The sequence below is a fragment of the Paroedura picta genome, chromosome 16, assembly GCF_049243985.1.
Source record: "Paroedura picta isolate Pp20150507F chromosome 16, Ppicta_v3.0, whole genome shotgun sequence".
NCBI lineage: Eukaryota > Metazoa > Chordata > Lepidosauria > Squamata > Gekkonidae > Paroedura > Paroedura picta.
Genome location: NC_135384.1, coordinates 23,313,527 through 23,332,653, shown reverse-complemented (window position 1 = coordinate 23,332,653; position 19,127 = coordinate 23,313,527). Strand labels below are relative to the sequence as shown.

The 19,127-nt window shown below is 50.3% G+C and overlaps 1 protein-coding gene across 4 annotated transcripts; it reads right to left on the bottom strand.

Annotated features, from left to right (window-relative positions):
- Positions 1-757: 757 nt before the first annotated feature.
- Positions 758-18,341, bottom strand: COPZ2 (coat protein complex I subunit zeta 2). Of its 4 annotated transcripts, XM_077315242.1 has the most exons (10): positions 18,066-18,341; positions 15,288-15,356; positions 13,678-13,759; positions 11,854-11,945; positions 10,257-10,312; positions 9,514-9,591; positions 7,689-7,740; positions 7,487-7,595; positions 3,052-3,090; positions 758-820 (listed from the first exon to the last, which is right to left on the bottom strand). In XM_077315242.1, exons 1-8 carry the CDS (start codon positions 18,174-18,176, stop codon positions 7,497-7,499), a joined length of 639 nt encoding a protein of 212 aa, XP_077171357.1. In that variant the 5' UTR covers positions 18,177-18,341; the 3' UTR covers positions 758-820; positions 3,052-3,090; positions 7,487-7,496. The 4 variants fall into 4 exon arrangements, with proteins under 4 accessions (XP_077171357.1, XP_077171359.1, XP_077171358.1 ...); XM_077315244.1 differs by lacking the exon at positions 7,487-7,595 and having other exon boundaries at positions 18,066-18,339; XM_077315243.1 differs by lacking the exons at positions 758-820; positions 3,052-3,090 and adding an exon at positions 3,132-3,254.
- Between the last annotated feature and the right edge of the window lie 786 nt (positions 18,342-19,127).

Below are 19,127 nucleotides of genomic sequence, written 5' to 3'. Positions count from 1 at the left end.
GGGAATTGTAATCCGTGGACATCTGGAGGGCCGCAGTTTGACTACCCCTGCTCAAGGGGGTGGCAGGTGACAGTGGATGAGCAAGAGGGTTGTGAGTGTCCTGCATAGTGGACTAGATGATCCAGGAGGTCCCTTCCAACTCTATGATTCTATGATTCTATACCCTGCTTTTCACTCCCCAAGGCAGTCTCCAAGCGGCTTGCTTCCCTTCCCTTCCCTTCCTCTCCCCTGTGGGTCAGTGATACATGTTAACCGTAGCCTAACAGAGAGGAATGGAGAAATTAATAATGTATGCCACTTGGGGGGTCACCAATAGTGAGAAAAGGGGCAGAAATGGTTTAATGCGTGGTGGAAAAACTCCATCTTGGAAATGTTACTTAGCGCGGTTACCAGGGTGTGACAGACTGCTCATATTAGTCCCCTTGCTGTTGACCCCCACAGAACTGTCTTTCGTCCAGTCCTCCAAGGAATCATGGAGAAGCTGAAAGATCTGCCCATAAAGACGTCCAGACGGGCTGTGAACCTGGGGGAAAGATCCCAAAACATTCCGGAACGTTGTCCCAAAGACAATTATCTGAGAACCGAGAAAGCCAGATTTTCCTTTTTGCCAGCTTCCAAGGCACCAGTTGGCTGATGTTCTCCCAGATGCCAAGGGGCGGCCATCTTGTATTCCACAAAAAGATCTCCCCCTTCCTTCAGAGCCACACAGGAAAGGCTGAAGTGACAGCTGTAAATGACAATTCTCCCACACAAAGTCTTTGGTTATGGACGTTTATTTTAATAAGGACCACTTGATTTGCTCTTTGGCCGACTGCAGAACCTATGAAGAAATGAAGGAGGAAAAAGGAGGGAGACAAAGGTCAAAATCAGAATTTCCTTCCCTCACAAGTGTTTTGTCCTCATGCCTCCCACAACTTCATGACTCTTTCTTCCATTGAATCAAGGCAAAACACAACCTGAATAAGTTTTTTTTTTTAAGTAGAATCACAAATGTGTGGTTGTTGCAATGAGGGAAAGGTACTCCGCACAGTCTCAGAGGCACTGTATTCTTCACTTGCCTTCACTCACTACTACAAAAAAGGGCTGCTGCGAATCCTCGCATGAACTGAGTCCCCCAAACCAGAACGTAATCAAAGGCCTCTGTTTTTTGGAAAGGGAGCGAAGAGACTTCATTAGTTAAAGGAAAAAGTGGCCTGGCTCTCTCCTTCTCAACCACTAGGTGGCAATGTGGGTTCAAGATGAAGAAACCTTGAAAAGGGTCAGCCTGTGGAATGAATACACACGCACCTCCATGACGCCCTTCCCATATTATTCTCCCCCTATGTTTATTTTAATCCCTTTGAGCAAGGCCTTCCAAGGAGAGAATCCTTATTTTAAAAAAAAGACCCTGGCTAATACTTAAAAGTGTTGACCTCATATGCTTGACTCGTATTTTGAAGAGGCAGCGCCACAATAAACCCTGATCCTTAATGTTTTCGCTTGCTGGAGGAAGCTCCACGGCCTTTAGCATCTTATCTTACAGTCTAGGCCATCGGCTGCCAGCTGAGATCTCCACCAAAGGTGGGTTAGTCCTAAGGTGCCCTGCCCTGCCCTGCCCTGGATAGCCCAAGGCTAGCAAAACAGAGTCGGCCCTGGCTGGTATTTGTATGGGCTCAGAGGCAGGCAATGGTAAAATACCTCTGAACATCTCTTGTCTTGAAAACCCCTAGCATGGGTGACCAGCCTGTGGCTTTCCTGATGCCCATGGACGACAATTCCCATGAGCCCCTGCCAGGTGGCAGGGTCTCATGGGAATTGTAGTCCACGGGCATTGGGAGAGCCACAGGCTGGTCACGCTGTCCTACGGGGTCGCCATGAGTCAGCTGCAATGTGACGGCACGCTTCCACTGCCACCAAGGCCCCCTGTGTGCAGGAACACCTTCCCCTCTCAGAATGAGGCTGGAGACCATTTCAGAAGAGTGGCTGTTGAAAGGGGAAACCCAGCAAGCCCCTTGGAGCGCCTTGAAAGACAGGCAGGATGCAAACACAACTTCCTTTCTTTCAGAATAAAATCAGGGTCCAGTGGCACCTTGAAGACCAACAAAGATTTATTCAAGGCGTGAGCTTCCGAACCACTCTTTCAGGTTCGCTGGCGATTCATGCCACATTAAACCATTTTTAAGTTTTGCTGGTTTCTTTGGGACCGCCAGGTGCTTCAAGACGCAGCCTGGATTGCTTGTCCCGTGAATCAGTCTGCATCCTTCTACGAGCAAAATCTTTTGGTTCACGTGGGAAGAAAACCTGACCCAGGTCCTTGCCCTGTAGGGGGCAGCCTTTCTTCTCATTGCCGTCTCCTTGTCTCTGGCCTCCCCACACATCTCCAGCATTATGGCCAGCTATTGTGCTGGGCCTATGCAAAGTCCGGATGCAGTTGCTAGGCAACCCACAGTACCGTCTCCTGGGTGTGTGGAATCTGCTGACGGCACTTTCCGGAAGCTACTGACTTAAACGGGGTTAAACAGTCCTCTCTTATCCCAGGGAATTCTGGGAACTGTAGTTCTGTGATGGGGATAAGGATGTCAGGCGTGCCCCCCCTCCCTGCTAGCAGGGGCTTGCTGTTTCCAGGTTGGAGAATGCCTGGAGATCTGGGATTGGAGCCTGAGGAGGGCAGAGACCTTGGTGGGGTGTGTATGTGTGTGTGTGTGTCGGGGGGGGGGTTACCCTCCATCCATTTCCTCCAGGGGAGCTGATCTCTGTAGTCTGGAGATGAGCTGTAGTCCCCCAGGATTCCCGGGTTTCTTTGCAGCAAAAGCCATAACAGGGAATAGATTCATTTTGCAAAACAGAAAAGAAAAAAGAAAATCCCCCCCCCGAGAAAATGTACCCCCATTTCAAGCAAAACAGGGATGAATATTTGCAGTGCTACAGAGCGAGGGCAGGAAAGCGGGGCCCTCACTCCAATCAGACTCCGTAAGCAGTAGGTAGCGTGTCACGTCAGAACAGCTCTGCTCCTGCCCTGTCCCCCCCTCACACACCATTTTGGGGAACTTTAGATGGTTCGAGGAGGCTTACCTGAGTGACACTGTGCTCTGATAACGGGCTGTCATCCACCTAAAAACAGAAGGAAAGAAGGATAATCCCAAGCAGGTCTGCTCACAAGTAAATCCCAGTTTATGCAATCATCGGACTTGTTCCCATGGAAATGGTCTTAGGAGGCAGGTTTGTTTTTAATGTACAGATGCTTGAGATCTTCAGTATGGATGTCGTAAGCCGCCCTGAGCATATAAAAAGTGCAGCATATAAATTGGGTAAATAAAATAAATGCAGATAGCAGTAGGAAGAGCTGATGAAGGTTAGCTAGTTGGGAAGATTTAGGGACTGGGGCTAAGCTGAGGAGTCCTAAAGGACTGACCTTAAAATGCAGGAATCCTACTCAAATATGGGAAACAGAAAACAGAACAAACATGAGTTCCCCTCCAAGGCTGTGATTCTAATTGGTAGATCCCAGCAAACTCATCTTTCACAGACATAAGCTAGGAGGACAGCTCCTGTTGTACGTTGGTGTTTAGAGAACTCTCAGGAGAAGGAAGGGATACCAATTGGTCATACCAACTCTAGTCATTCGCAAACCCACACAAATAGTGCTTGCGTGCAACCGCAAAAGCGTAGTTCATCCGGGAACAGCATCTGCACAAGCGTGGGGGGTGCAGCCACAAAACAGCCACAAAACAGCTGCGGCAGGAGGTAGAGCCGGCCGCAGAATGGATGCCGCAGCTTCCCTTCAGCCACACAGTGAAAATGTTCGTGACGTGGCAAAAGCTGTTGCCAACAGTTTAAAAATCTGATTCTGATTCTGTGAAGGTTCAAGGGGGTGGCAGGTGACAGTGGATGAGCGATTGGGATGTGAGTGTCCTGCACAGTGCAGGGGGTTGGACTAGATGACCCACGAGGTCCCTTCCATCTCTATGATTCTATGATTGCATGATCTATCTCCCCTCTCTCCACATTTATAAACACAACTGTGCCCCTCGGTGGTTCTTATGGGAGGAAGTCAGTTCCCCGTCACCAGATGAGGGATTGGGTTGTGAGTGTCCTGCATAGTGCAGGGGGTTGGACTAGATGACCCACGAGGTCCCTTCCAGCTCTATGATTCTATGATTCTAAATAAAAAAGCCGGGTTTAAAAAAACAAAACAGCCTGTAGGCTCCCAGTAGGCTTTTTCATCCTGCCACAGTGTTAGTGGAGAAACATTCCACAGCGCTTCATGACATGGCCTGGTTTTCATTGTTTTGTCAACCCAGCCCTTCAAAACTGAAGCACCCACGGCCTGCTGGGAAACCCTCCCCCACACTCTTCACATTTCAGGACAGACCCGTAGAGTACAGAATATACACTGGCTGCATATACGGAATAGACAGAGCTGTTGTGAGGATAACAGGAAGGAGACGGAAGCAATGCAGACAACTCCCCGGCTTCTTTGGAGGAAACAGTCCAAGCTACTGCCTTGAGAATTCTTCGCCGTGATCTGCATTGCCTACAATTGTCTACCTGCTTTTCGGCACTGAACATTCACCCTCATCTCCTCTCACCAGCAGCAGTCCCACAGATCAGGGGTAGTCAACCTGTGGTCCTCCAGATGTTCATGGACTACAATTCCCATGAGCCCCTGCCAGCGAATGCTGGCAGGGGCTCATGGGAATTGTAGTCCATGAACATCTGGAGGACCACAGGTTGACTACCCCTGCCACAGATCACAAAATGAGGCCAGAAGCCATGGTGGACGGATCACTGGAGGGCTTAAGCAACTGTGTTATGGGGTACATGGCTGGGGATGAGGAATCCATCCGGTGGGCAAATCCAGACCACAAGTGAGGGAGACAAAATTCACAGCCAGATTTCCTCTTGGATGCATTTCACTGGATACTTGTACGCGCGGCTATCCAGTGGGACGAATAATGCCCCCCCAGGGCAGTTTTGGGTTGGAAGGAAGGCCATATGCCCACCACCCCTCCAAACCAGGTCCCTGCGGTGCTGTGGAAGCAAATTCCCATAAGGGACCTGCCACTGCTGTCAGATTGCAATTCCCCACAACAGCCACAACTTCCATGCGCCACCTGAGCCTAACTGGTTAAGAGTACGTATTTGGTGCGCACGCTATGTTTTCTGATGCTCCGTAACAACCCCAGAAATGTCCGCAGCGCTCGTCAAACTTTACTTTGTGCTTGGTTTCAGTTTTTGAAACCGGAGACGTTGGAGCTATTTCGGAGACCACGTTAATGGTTTATTACAATACACGTTCAGGGCAGCAGCTGGGGCGATTGGTAAGCAGAGCCTCTGGATTCAGATCTTTCTATACATAGCGGCTGGGAGGGGAGGGGAGGGTGTGGCACAGCAGGGAGCAGAAAAGGAGGAGGGTTTTAAAAAAAATTATTCTGCACTGTTTTTCCAGTTCAGGTCTTGATGGTCTTGCTGTAAGCCTTTTCCAGACATTTGATTTTGCTGTTCCAGCTGGATACAATGGGGATACGTGCCACTCATGATCCTCCTCATTTGCCATTTTGCATGAACAGAGCAACACTGTCCTTGCAAACATGTGCCCTCCATACTCCCATGTTCTTTTTGGACAGAGCAATAGGCGAAGATACATTCACTGCCGTATTTGAACAAAATGGCGGCTGCATCTGCTGGGAGGATCCCGGATGGCGTGAGCTCCCATGGGGAACATCTCCAAGACGGAGGTCCTGTGGTTTGGTAGGAAGGGGCCGGATTAGGAAGTGCGCTTGCCCAGCCTGGATGGAGTGCAATAGATTGAAGATCTCGCACTCAGCCAGGACTTGGGGCAGGACTCTTGATGCCTCCCTTACAATGGAGGCTCAAGTCACCGAAGGAGCCCAACTGGACATGCCCACCCGGGGACCTTCCCCTTCCCCCCTCTCCAGGCCCAAATTGAAAAAAAAATATATGAAAAATTAATGAACTCCTACCCATCCAGGAAACCCTTCCGGCGGCACCTGGATGTGTGCGCTGAGTTACGCGCTGGCGCCCGGGCCTCCCCTTCCCCCCTCCCACGGCGTGGCGCTAGCTGCGTCGGCCTAGATTGACCGATTAGGATGCCGCCGTGCACGATCCTAGTCCAATTTTTTCCCCTTCCCTCTCCTTTTTTTGGAGGGAGGGGCATTTTCTTGTGTAATTTTTTCCTTCTCCTCTATGTCTGGCTTCTATGACCCAAGGAGGATAGGTCTGCCAGGGCTTACTGGGCGTGATGACTAGAGCAGACCCTTGAATCCCAGAGCCAGGAGGCAACTCCAGGAGAAGGCCTCAGACTCTATGCCCTGTTGTGGGCCTTCCAGAGTACCGGTTGACCACTGTGGACTGCTGGTCTGATCCAGGAGAGGTCTTCCTGGGCTCTTATTGCCCATGGTTGGAGAGCCAAAACTCAAATATCGGAAAAGGACTATGCTCATACAACCTGGCCAAACAGCAGTTGGTGTGTGTGTGTGTGTGTGTGTGTGTGTGTACGATTTGCCTCAGAAAACCAGCATGGGAGGAAAGTGATGTTATATGGAAAGTGAGACACACCAGGGACCTGATTCCCTCCGCCGGGTCCCCTAAACAGAACTCCAAAGTCACAAATCGATTAGGAATATGGATCTCTAATACCTCATCCAGTTTGGACACCACTGAGAGCTGTCAGCGACGGAGACGTTCCTGATAAATTCGTAGGGAGCCTCCGCGCGTTATTGGGGATTGCGCTAGCTGGGCACAATGGTGGTCATTTGTATATGGATTACCCAGCCCGAACAAGCTGATCCAGTTGAAAATGATTGCTACAGCGTAGGGATGGTGCAATATCCAATGATGTATGGATGCAGTCCTGTCGAGGGGGGGTGAGGGGGCTTGAAATCCCTCTCCCTAAATGGTTCTTTTGGGATCAAAGCAGCCAGGACTTTTCGGTCTCTGCGCTGACTTAATTGACTTTACGTGTAAGCCTCTCTGTCAACACTCACACACGCATGCTTCAGACCAAGCCCCTAAGAGGGCCCTAAAGCAGGGGTCCCCAACCTTTTAGGCCATGCTGGACTTCGAACACAGCGCGGGGGGTGCAGCCACAAAACAGCTGCGGCAGGAGGTGGAGCTGGCCGCAGAACGGATGCCGCAGCTTCCCTTCAGTCACCCAGTGAAAATGTTTGTCATGTGGCGGCAGCTGCTGCCAACAGTTTTAAAAATCTGTCCAGCCAATCAAGTTTCCAATGGCCAGTCAGAAACCTGGCCCTGGCCACTTCCTAAAACCACCTGCCGGGCTACAGAAAAGGTATCGGCAAGGTGTCATGGCACCCGTGGGCACCGTGTTGGGGACCGCTGCCAGAAAGTTATGTAAAAGGCAAGCTGAACTAAGGGGGGGGGGAGCCAAGGATAAAGGGACAGGGGCATTTTCCACCCGGCCCACAGCATGCCACACCACATCAGCGGGCACATGCTTAAAAAGGGGAGCTGTCTTACTCCTCACCAGCGTTTCATTATTTGTACAACTTCTCGGGGAGAATCTCTTTCTGTTCCGAGTTACCCGTGATGTAATCAAACAGAACGAAGCCGTAAGCTGCCGGCTCCGGGACCATCTGGGATGGAAAGAGTTTCGGGGAAGAGATTAAACAGCCAGCTCAAGCGGAAGGATGACGCAAGGGAGATGCAGGGAAAGGGAGACTGCTCACCCTGAAATTCATGTTCTGCACAACTTGTTGGGGATCGCATTCGAGAATCACACTACAATTCAAAGAAAAGGGAGAAAGAGACATTAAACATCTCAGGGAGAAAGAATACCCTTCTATATCTCCAGCAATGAAGAACCCAGTGTATAAGACTCGACAGGACTTTAAATAGCTTTGGGATATTTTTCTTCTTGTTGTCCAATATACATACAGTTGCTATTCAGCTGTCTTGCAAAAGCCAGATGCCTCCCCTGAAGGAAGCTATTCTTCTACAGGGAAACGACATTTCCCCCCAGCGGTCAAACCACATTATTTTGTGGCTGTTAAGATAAATGATAACTGATATCTTTAAATTCATGCTGCTTAGACTGGCCACTCAAATGTGACGAGCACCCACTGGCTAGCGCGCGTGACGTCACAGAAGCTGGGCCTTTTATTGCATTAGATTTTTTTAAAGTGCCAATCTTGGTTTATTTATTTATGTTATTTATAGTCCGCCTTTCTCCCAGGGATTTGGGACAGCACAATAATGAATTATGGGATGTTTTATAATCAGTGCATTAGGCGATTACAGGTCCCAACTCAGACATCCTCTCCATGGCCTGAACTAGTTAGTCCTCTTTAAGGGCCTTAGCTAAGTTCCGTTCCTATTATATCGTTTAAGATCACTTAAATTGTGTTATTTAGATTATTGTTGTTGTTGTATTTGTTTATGTTATATATAAATTCGTTCCATGTATCCCCCATGTTGTATGTAAACCGCCCTGAGCCATATGGAAGGGCGGTATAGAAATCAAATAAATCAAATAAAATAAATAAAGCACAGTGCAACGATTCACATCACACGCTAAGCGGTACAGAAATTACATAAACAGGGTCCTACTTAGAATATACCCCACATGGCAGCATAGACCACTGTCCTTAATCATTTCTTTAAGCAACATTTTGGTCGGGGCAACCCCTATTGCCCCTTTTCTTCTGAGCGCTCCCTGGTTGGACTGCAGAAGCACGAGACGACCTTTCAAAACAGAAATGTGGAAGGCTCTTCTCTCTGCAGCAAAGCTCCTGGATGCTGTAACCTTTCATATTATATTTATTCATTTCATCAATATATTTATAGCCTGCTGTTCATGCTGAGACTCGTAACTATCTTGCCCAATTGAGGAATTACAGCTAGGCCCAAGTCTCAAAGGATTTCAAAAAGCAGGAAAGCGATCCAGTTCAGATGAAATAACAGTTTGTTTTGGGGAAAAAACATGCCTTTCATTCACTGAGGTCATGTTTTAAACCGGACCCATTACCGTGAGATTACTGTGTAACAGGATTTCTTAATGTGATTTGGTGTAGCCGTCTGAGTGATGCTTTACCCTCCATATCGCTGACTGCTTTAGCAATCAGATTTGAGTGACCCTCAGCAGACACCCCGCTGAGGGTGGTGTTTGGGGAGGGGCTGTGGCTCAATGGTAGAGTATCTGCTTGGTATGCAGAAGGTTGCAGGTTCAATCCCAGGCATCCCCAGTTAATGGATCCGGTGGTGGGTGATGGGAAAGACCTTTACCAAAGACCCTGGCTAGCAGCTGCCGAAGTCAGTAGACAATACTGAATTTCGGGGACCAATGTCCTGATTCAGAATAAGGCAGCTTCATGTGTGTCCACATGTGTTAAGCAGTTTTCTGAGACCAGACAAATTTGCCTGCCCCGGATAAAAGCTCTGGAAGAATACTGCCATACAGGATTTGAACCGTTTGTTATAAGCAGATTCTCTATTGATGGTTTCTTTCTCTGTCCACTCAGTTCAATATTCTCTCTCTGTCTGCTTGGGGCTCACCCTCCGTCGACGATCTCATCCACCACGAGGAGCACCCCATCCATGTTCTCCAGCAGGGTCCGTTTCTCCACGTTTTTTCTAGATGCAAAACAGAAGATGTTGGAGACACACAGAGGACATATCGACACTGCCGCAGGCTTAAACCGGCTGAAGGAATCCCTTCTTCGTCACAGAACCCTGGGAACCACAGTTCTGTGAAAAGGGAACTCAGATTCCTGATGAGAGAATTATCTGCCCCCCGATCAAAGTCACAGTTGTAAGGATTTTTGAGGAAAGCAGCCGGGTCAAACCATCACGTTCAAACGCCCCCAACATCACCGTAAAAGCCAGGGGTAGTCAAACTGCAGCCCTCCAGATGTCCATGGACTACAATTCCCAGGAGCCCCCTGCCAGCGAATGCTGGCAGGGGCTTCTGGGAATTGTAGTCCATGGACATCTGGAGGGCTGCAGTTTGACTACCCCTGGTAAAAGCACATTTATTTCAGAAAAGGTTTCGTGAGTCAGAGATTCATGAATTCTGTTTATTTTTAAGGCGCTTCAAGGCTGCTTCTGTTTGGTTTGGCTGCCACAGACTAACTACCCTTTTGGAACCAAGATGTATCCTTAGGGCAGCAGTGTTGAGCAGTGGTTAGAATGTCCGACTAGATTCTGGGAGACTCGGGTTCGAATCCCCACTCTGCCACAGAGAACCCCTTGGATCTAACCCACTGCCTTTGATCTCCTCCGGAATTAGGAAACCTTACCGTAGCAGGTGACTGAGGGATTCAAAGAGACAGCTGAGAACCGACATCAGCATCAGCTGTGGGAAAAGAAAGCAGGGTCAAGGAAGGAAGACCAGCATGCATGAACTCCTGAGGCTGCCTTACACCAAGCCAGAGTTTGGGTCCATCAGGGTCAACTGTCTGTGCCAGGGGTCCCATGGTGCTTGCAGACCCCTTTCCAGGAGCTGACCAGGTCTCTTTAGAAAGCAGCTGGGGTCATATGGGGCAAAGCTGCTGAATGAGCACTGGAGATTCAATTGCTCAATAGGACAGCCTTTCTCAACGTTTTCACTGTTGAGAAACCCCCTGAAACATTCTTCAGGCTTTGAGAAACCCCAGAGGTGATGCAATTGAGCAGAACATGGTTGGGAAGCAGAGCTGTGGACATGCCCACCTGGGGCTCCTCCCCTTCCCACCCCCTCCAGACCCATCATTGGCCATTTTGGGAGGGGAGGGCAGGTCGACATGGCCATATATGGTCATATTGCTCGATAAATGTTTAACATATTTTTTTTAAAATATAAAAAATTAATTAACTCCACCCATTTGGGAAACCCTTCCAGGGCCCTCAAACAACTCCAGGGTTTCCTGAAACCCTGTCTGAAGAAGCCTGAGGCAGGGTTTCTAAAACATTGCTTTGGCAGCAGCTGCCATCATAACAAAAGGATCTTCACTCTGTGATCGAAGGTGAGCTGCAGAAGCCATTTTGTGGCTGGCTCTGCATCCTGCAGTAGCCATTCTGTGGTGGCCATTTTGTGTCTGGTTCCACCACACCATATCAGAGTCCTAAAGACTGGTCTACGGTGACTCACAGCGGCCCCCACAGTCTCAGGCAGAGGTCTTTCACAACACCAACGGACTTATTCCTGTCAGTTGGAGATGCCGGGGATTGAACCTGGAACCTTCTGCATCTTCTGCATGCAAAGCAGATGCTCTGACCCAGAGCCACAGCCCTCCCCCCAAGCAAACAAAGCAGTGCATCATTTCTGCTGAGCACATATCTTGGCCTGACTGCGGACTACGCCCTTGACAAAATACCAACAGAGCCCTGTCCTTACCCAATTAGGCCCCGATTTAAATCTGGAAACATAGAAACAAGATAGGTCATGGAATCTGATGGACATGATCCAAATTCCATAAAGCAGGGCGACATCTTCATGAGTGTTTTTGGAAAGCGAGCCGGGCCAGGTGGAGTTTTTGCCCATCTAGATGTCTTTTTGGCCACTGGCTGGGCAGATGTTTATCCATGTTCCTTTGGCAGCAACTGCTACCCCAACTCAAGGATCTTCACTGGGACAGCCATTTTGTTGATTGTGGCCACCATGCCATGTCAAAATTCGAAAGATGCCCGGAGGCTTGAAAAGTCTGGAGATTCATGTATAAAGTAACCTCCGTTAAGGGGGGAAATCAGCCCCCCCTTTTAAAAGAAAAATCCTGTGAAAACAATGATCCGACAAAACAGGAAGGAAGCTTGAGAACGGGTACTAGACTGACGTGGGGGTGAGTGAGAATCCAGGCTTCCCTGCCAATTCGGGCTCTCCCTCCTTGTGAGAAACCCGTTCCTCAAAGGAAAGCTTACCTCGTTTTCCTGGGAGCTCCCCACTACGTACAAAAAGAGGTCAATGCTACTTTTATAGACAATAGTCAGGCCTTCCAAAAAAGCAATTTCACCTGAGGAGGGAATAAGAAAGGGAGAACATTATTAGGGCAGCTGCACTCCTTCTGCATGTGTACACCCTTTCGTTTTTAAAATGCTAACTCTGTCCCCAGCTGGCCTTTTAAGTGGGTACACCAAAACTTTTCTCTCTGGCTGCAGGCAGAGATTGTCAGGACTTGTTTACCTTCAGAGGGTTACCAATCTCAGGGAGCACAGAGCTCCCCCGGAACTGAAAGGCTCGGCCCAATACAGCTGAACCACTTTAACTAAGGCCAGAGACTGTGGGAGTAAGGTTGCCAGCCTCCAGCTGGTAGGTGGGAGATCTCCTGGGATTACAACCGATCCCAAAGCTGCAGAGAGCAGTTCCCCTGGAGGACATGGCCCCTCCAGAAGTTGGACATTAGAACCCACTGAAGCCCCTCCCCTCTCCAGACTCTGCCCTTCTCAGGCTCCACCCCCCAAATCTCCAGGGGTTTCCCAACCCAGAGTTGGCAACCCTATGCAAATGGTTTCTGACTATGATTACCAAGTGTCATTCGTGCTGTCCCATGGGACATAAAAGTGCAGTGGAAGCTTTTCATGGCACGGAGCTAAAATATAAAAGCTGAACTGTTAGTCGAGAGGCAGCTAGAGGGACCAGTTAAAAAATGACTTCCAGGCGGAGGCAGTGGGAGGCTGCACACAGCTTGACCAAGCCCTCTTTGCCCAGGTAACCCTCCTACAGCTCTCCAGCCGCTGGGCGTGGCAGATCCCTGCAGCTCTCTCTTGGAGAGAGTAGGGGACAAAAGAGGAAACTGATGTGCTTGAGCCCCTCCCACTCGTGGCTGCTGTCTTGCATCCCTGTAGCGACTGGAAAGGCAAACCTGTCGGATGGGATGTGTCAAGAAAAGGGTTTTATTCCTGTTCTGCCTGCTGGGGTTTGGCAGGCAGATTTGCTCAACTGTGCTGCTTTGAGAAGGTGGTAGAGTCTCAGCCTGAGTTCTCCCTATGGCTGCCAGCTCCAGAGGGGAAAATATGTGGAGATTTTGAGTGTGAAGTTGGGGAGGGGAGGGTCTTCAGTGGGGCATAATGCGGTCCTCCAGATGTCCATGGACTACAATTCCCATGAGCCCCTGCCAGCATTTGCTGGCAGGGGCTCATGGGAATTGTAGTCCATTGACATCTGGAGGGCCGCAGTTTGACTACCCCCGCCATAGAGTCCATCTTCCAAAGTGGCTGTTTTCTTCGGGAGAACTGATCTCTGTCACTTGGAGATGAGTTGTAATCCCCTGAGATCCCTTGCTCCCACAGTCCCTGACCTTTAATTGGGTTTTTAAGCTGTAGTGGACTGTCATTCAGCTCTGAGGATCCTTTATGCTCTCTGGGTACGGTAGCCTTTTTGAAGGTCAACAAGCCCCTATAGGCCGCTGGCAACTTGTCAGGAAGGTTTTGGTGCAGGAGAGCTCCAGCCGCCGCCAGGAGGTTGGCAACTCTAATTCTCTCCCCCAGCTTCCTCCAAGGGGCCTCAGATTGGGCCCCTTTGTCACTGGTGCCCAGGTTCCTGTTTCCTCCTCCTCCTCTCTCTGCCTTCCCCTTTATCGCCTGGACCTTTGTTTCTTCAGAACCGCCATTTTGAATGGCTGAGTTTGGAAAAAGGAACAGGAGGAGCAGGAGGACAAGCTTGGACCAGAGGGCTGGGCAGCATGGCTCCGAAGGCCGGGTTCAGACCAGCCAGTCTCTTTCCACCCCGAATGGCTGGATACTCACTGTCAGTCTTGTGCGTTTTGTTGAAGACATTTTTCTCAAAGAGCTTCTGTTCTTTTGGAGATGGAAACGTGCCATCGTAGTACTGTGGACAGACCGGCAAGAATGTCTTAGAGGAGGAGGCAGCTCAGGAGTGGGCAGATAATGCACAACCAAGAAGCAACTTTGTTCAAGCTGGAGCTGCACTGAGCTGCATTTTTCTAACAATTTCAGTTTTTATTTGGAAAAAAAAAACTTTATAATTTCTGAATGGAGAATATCTACCTGAGCATTGACATTGCATTGACTCCCCCACCCCCTACAAATGATTTACAAATAAATTTAGGAATGCCCTATTGCTGCAACCATCCTTTTCTTTTACAGCTAATATCCATTCTCGTCTTTGCTCAAGCTAAAAAGCCCCTGGATGTGAAATTTAGTACAGTCTGTTGAAGAACTATGTTTGTCGAAGTTAGGTCTAGCAGTGGATATTTGCCAAGCCAGTTAAATAGAACCTCCCTATCCAGTGGCTGTATATCTCTAAATACCAGTTGCTGGGAACATTTCAGAAGGGAAGGCTGCCACTTTGGTGTCTTTCCTCTGATCAGTTCCAGTTGGGCAGTTCTTATGTTCCCTTGTACTTTGCATCATACCACATAAAAAGATGACCATCCTTCCGACGACATACCAAGCCTCTGATTGGCCCTCACTGGGGAACATCTCCCTAGTAAAGTGATGGCACTGAGGGCCAATCAAAGGCTCTTCCCCGCCCCCCTGCTCCTTGTCCTCCATGCTGCTTCCTGGCAGAGGAGGAAAAGATGGCAGGCGGTCAGATGGGGAGATGGGGATGGCCACATTGCACCACAGCAGCACTCCCCAGCCTCCTTGCCACCAGGAGGGTAAGAAGACTGTCTGGGCATCCTCCCCCATGTTCCCAACCCCCCTGGCTGCCAGGATAGCTCAGAGGGGCTGCCCAGTCCAGTTGGCCCTCCGTGCTCTACAGGAGCAAAGGTGTAACGTTGGAGGGCGAAAGGACTTTGCTACTAGTAAGATCATAAAGATGAGAAATTTAAAAACTTCCCAAAAGTAGCCACGACTGAAATACCGGAATAGGAATTAATTTTAAAAGGCATTCTAAAAGAGTTTTAAAGCTCTTTCTGAGTGGCCTTTTGATAGGGGCCAGGGGCTACTCTTGGAGTAAGGAGTTCCAAAAATTCGGGGAAGAGGCTACCAAGATTTGGGAAACAGGCTACCTCAAGCAGGCACCTGTTGACCCTTGCGGGCTCCGACAGCTCAACCTCCCCAGATGACCTCTGGCAATAGGTCAGCAGACAGGGAAGGAGGCAGCCCCTCTGGTAGCCTGGAGCCCAGGTGTCTATTATGTCATCCAGGTGCCACAGATAAGCTGTGCTGATTTTTCCAAAGAAGGAACGTTTGTAAACATTTACAAACTTATTGTTTGTAAACGACACATTTCTCTATCTCTGATGCACTGTGTGTCTCACTTTCAGCAAGTGGCGTGCAGCCCTAAAAAGAGATCTGGCATCCCCCAATTTTCAAGTGGTAGTTGCAGCTCTCTCGACATCTTATAGAAACCAAACTGGACCACCAACAAAGCCACAGGCAGCACTGACCTTGGCCAAAAGCCTTTGCCCAAAGCTGTCCAAGATGAAAATCGCCTTGACGGTGTAGAGGGATGGTTCCTGGGGATAACAACAAGAGATCATTTTCTTTACAGGTGTCAGGACTAGGCAAGCCAGAAAGTGATGCTGCTGCTGCTGCCAGGGAAGATTTGGGGGAAAGCCCTTTTGTGCTCGTGGCAATTGCTGGAGACTTAATTGAAGGAACCAGGACAGAGGGAGAATGCAGGGGAAGAATATCCATTTGGCAGATTCCCCTGGAGGTTTGCCCTATTGCCATTCCTAAAACATATCACCCAGTTAGGAAATCTGATTTGCATTACAAACTATAGATTTGCCGTTATGACTTGCACAATGACACTTAAACCCAGAATGCAACTTTATGGGTCTTAAAGGTACCACTGAACTCAAACTTTGTTCAGATTGCCACCTGTGAGAGTCAGTGTGGTTTACTTGCGGGGTGACCTTTGTCCAGTGACACATCTAGCTTAAGCTACTACACGGGGTGGCTGTGAAGAAATGACAGAAGAGACCAGAGCAATGTAGGCTGTGTTGAGAACCCATGGGGTTGAAAGACCGGGAGCAAAAGATATAAATAAATATGTTTACCAAAAACCCATGTGCTTCTCCCCTTGTGTCATCTTGGCCTTACTGACCACCACTTTGGACATCAACGTTTTTAATGTGATGCTGGTGCAGAAGGATTTACTGGCCCACCATGGTACTTGTGCTGCTCCTAATTTAAATGGAGTCACTACCGGTGCAACACTTGCCCACGACAAATAGGGGACAATGTAACAACAACCCCGACAAATAGAGGACAATGTAACAACATTTTCTGTTGCTTTCGAACAGGGGTGTCTCTCCAGATGCCCATGAACTACAGTTCCCAGGAGCCCCTGCAGAAGCACAAGAACACTTCCTTTCCATCCAGGGAATGCCTTTAAGCCTTCCAACATATCCAGCTGTTGGAAGTAAGTGGCAGGTGGCTAATAAAATTAAACGTATATATTTAGGCCTTTTCGTTGGCAACTGTAAAACAAGTAGCGAGGATATACCCACAATAGTCAGAACATTTTCCATAGGAATGCCAGAGCAGCATACAACCAGTCTCCCTGTCTCCTCCTTATAACCCTGCGAGGTAGGACAACCCCTGCCTTGGACCTGGCCAGCAGTGGCACAGGCTTTGGAGGGGATGCCTGTTGCTGACGGCTGGGAGCGAGCAGAGCAGAGCCAGTGCCCACCAGACGCCTGGTGCCCCTCAAACTGGGGCTTCAGAGAACAGGCTCTGACTTTGTTAATGTGTTTTGTGTTTGGTTTTGGTGCCAGTGTCAGGTTTCTAGCCGCCACCAGGCCCCACCCATACCTTCCTTTCCTTTACCCCACCCGCCTACCTGGGCGTCCTCTACCTGCCAGCCTTGGCTCTCTCCCACTGCCCACGCTCACCGCTGCCCACAGCCATGATCCCAGTGGCTCTTTGCCATGAGTTTGGTTGGAGCCGTGCTAGAAGTGGTGTGTCCGGAGCAGAGAATTCTGATGCCAGCCCTGCTGGCCGGCATGACCTCTGCTTGCAGACAAGGGCTAAGATGGTGAAAACATAAGAAAAAAAATACCACCCTACAGAAAGCGAGAGGGCTGAGGACAAAGGTAAATAATAATAATAATAATAATAATAATAATAATAATAGTAATAGTAATAGTAATAATCATCATCATCATCTTAATTTTTATCACCCACCCTTCCTAATGCTTAGGGCAGGTAGCAACATAGATTCCAGTGTCAATAAAATTATAAAATCAGCTATAGACACCATAAAACCATCGCCTTCTGCAGCCCACAACTTGTTCAGTTTTTATGGGGGGGGGGGTTGTCTGATCTTTAGTGGCCAGTCCCCTCTCCTTTTGTAGCACTTTTTGCAGATCCATTAGGGCCCCGAATGTAGGCTTGGCAGAACAGGTCAGGAGAGCATCCCACCAGGCTGGGGCCAAAGCTGAAGAGGCCAGTTTCACCTCCTTTGGACTGGAGATCCTAAGCAGGTTTTGACCTGATGATCTTAATGACCTTTGGAGGGGGCATAGTGGAGGGGGCATAGAGGGGGTAAATCCAGGGGTCTAGGCAGGCTTTGTTCCTGAAGCGACAGTTTTCTACCAGCTAGATAGGAATTTTCTTAAATGGAAGGGCCAGATGTCCAGCACTTTTTAATGATTATTAACACGATCACCATCCCAGTCTGATGTCTGATAATAACAGATCAATAAAGATATTTTCATCTTCCAGCCCCCATCCATTTTGCCCTAACTTTGGCAGGGGATCTTCTTCTAATGACCTTCCTTTCTCTTGTACCTCCCTGCTCCAACTAGGCTCTGCAGGGGAGGGCGGAGGGAGGGGGGGATAGAGAGACAGATTACCTTCTCTTATCCAACCAGTCCCCTTTCCGAGGCGCCCGGGGCTTTTGGCCCCTGTGCGCAGGGTTGCCACCAGCCTGGAGAGGAGGGGGCAACCCCTCCCCCGGGCAGAGAGGCTGAATGCGTGGGAACAGCGGGCCCGTTTCACGGCGCGCGAGTCAAGAACGGGACCTGGCCCAAGTGGCCCCGGCAGGTCTCCATTCCCCCCTCCAGGTTGGTTGGCAACCGGCCTGGCGCTGTCCCTGCCGAGCTTCTCCGCGGCGCCTGCGCCGGCCACGTTCGGCTCGCTCTTGCCGGAGTTGGAAGAAGTTTGGAGGGGAGCGTGGAAGAAAGTTGCGTCCTCCCCGCCCGCCCGCCCGCTCCTACCAGCGTCATCCCCGCGGGGCTCTCCAGGGCTGCGGGGGGCGCCGGGCCCGATGCGCCGCCTGTGGCCCCCGGGGGCTCGTGCTGACGTGGCCGGGCCTCCGCCTTGTGCATCGCGCTCCAGCGGCCCAGCGGGGATCCGGCCGACCAGGGCTGCTCCGCCCCGCGCGGGCGCTGGGTGGGCTGCGGCGCGCTCCCTTCCCCACCCAGGCGGAGGCCCGCGCAGACGCCGCGGGTGGATCCGGCAGCCGCTTCGGGACGGGCTGGGAGGGTTGGCCAGGCCAGGCTCCCGGGAGCCCTTCCCCCTGAGAAAATGGCTGCGGTGGAGGCTGCCCCCCTGCGGTCCCAGGCTCCAGCCCCAAACCTCCCGCCCTGGAGGTGGCAACCGTGCCTGGAGATCTCGGGCTGTTCCGGCCGCTCTCCAGGCGACGGGTCGGTTCTGCTGCTTCGGAGGGTGTCGCCTTGTCCCCCAAGGAGGCCGGCCCCCTCCCCTCTCATCTCCCCCCCCCCAAAAGATCCAGATTTTTCCCGAGCCGGAGTTGGCAACCCTGCAGAGAGCCACAGTTCCCTTCATCGAAGTTGGCTGACAAAAAAAAGCTGCCCTCCAGTGTTTTTGCAGCATGGCAAGAGGGTGTTTTTTGTTTTGTTTTGTTTTGTTTGCTTTGCTTAAAGGGAAACTCGACATAGTTCTGGGAGAACAGGAACGTTTTTGGGACGTGCGCAGATGCGTCGCCCTCACGGCACCCTCCTCCGGTGTACAAAACGCTTTACGAGCGTTTCCCAGAACCGGTTGTCTTATTGCTCCGTTAAGAGGCACAGCAGTGTGCCCCTGCGGAGTCCTGCCTTCCCCTCGAGAGTGTTTCCGCCCCAGCAGCTGCTAAAAATAGGAGCTGATGTGAGGGAACTGGAGTGAAGGCCATCGTTCTGGAGGGGTGGGGTTAGTTGGTGGCAGCAGACGTTAAACGGGTGTCCAGGGGTTCTTTAGGGCAGGGGTAGCCAACCTGTGGTCCTCCAGATGTTCATGGACCACAATTCCCATGAGCCCCTGGGGCTCATGGGAATTGT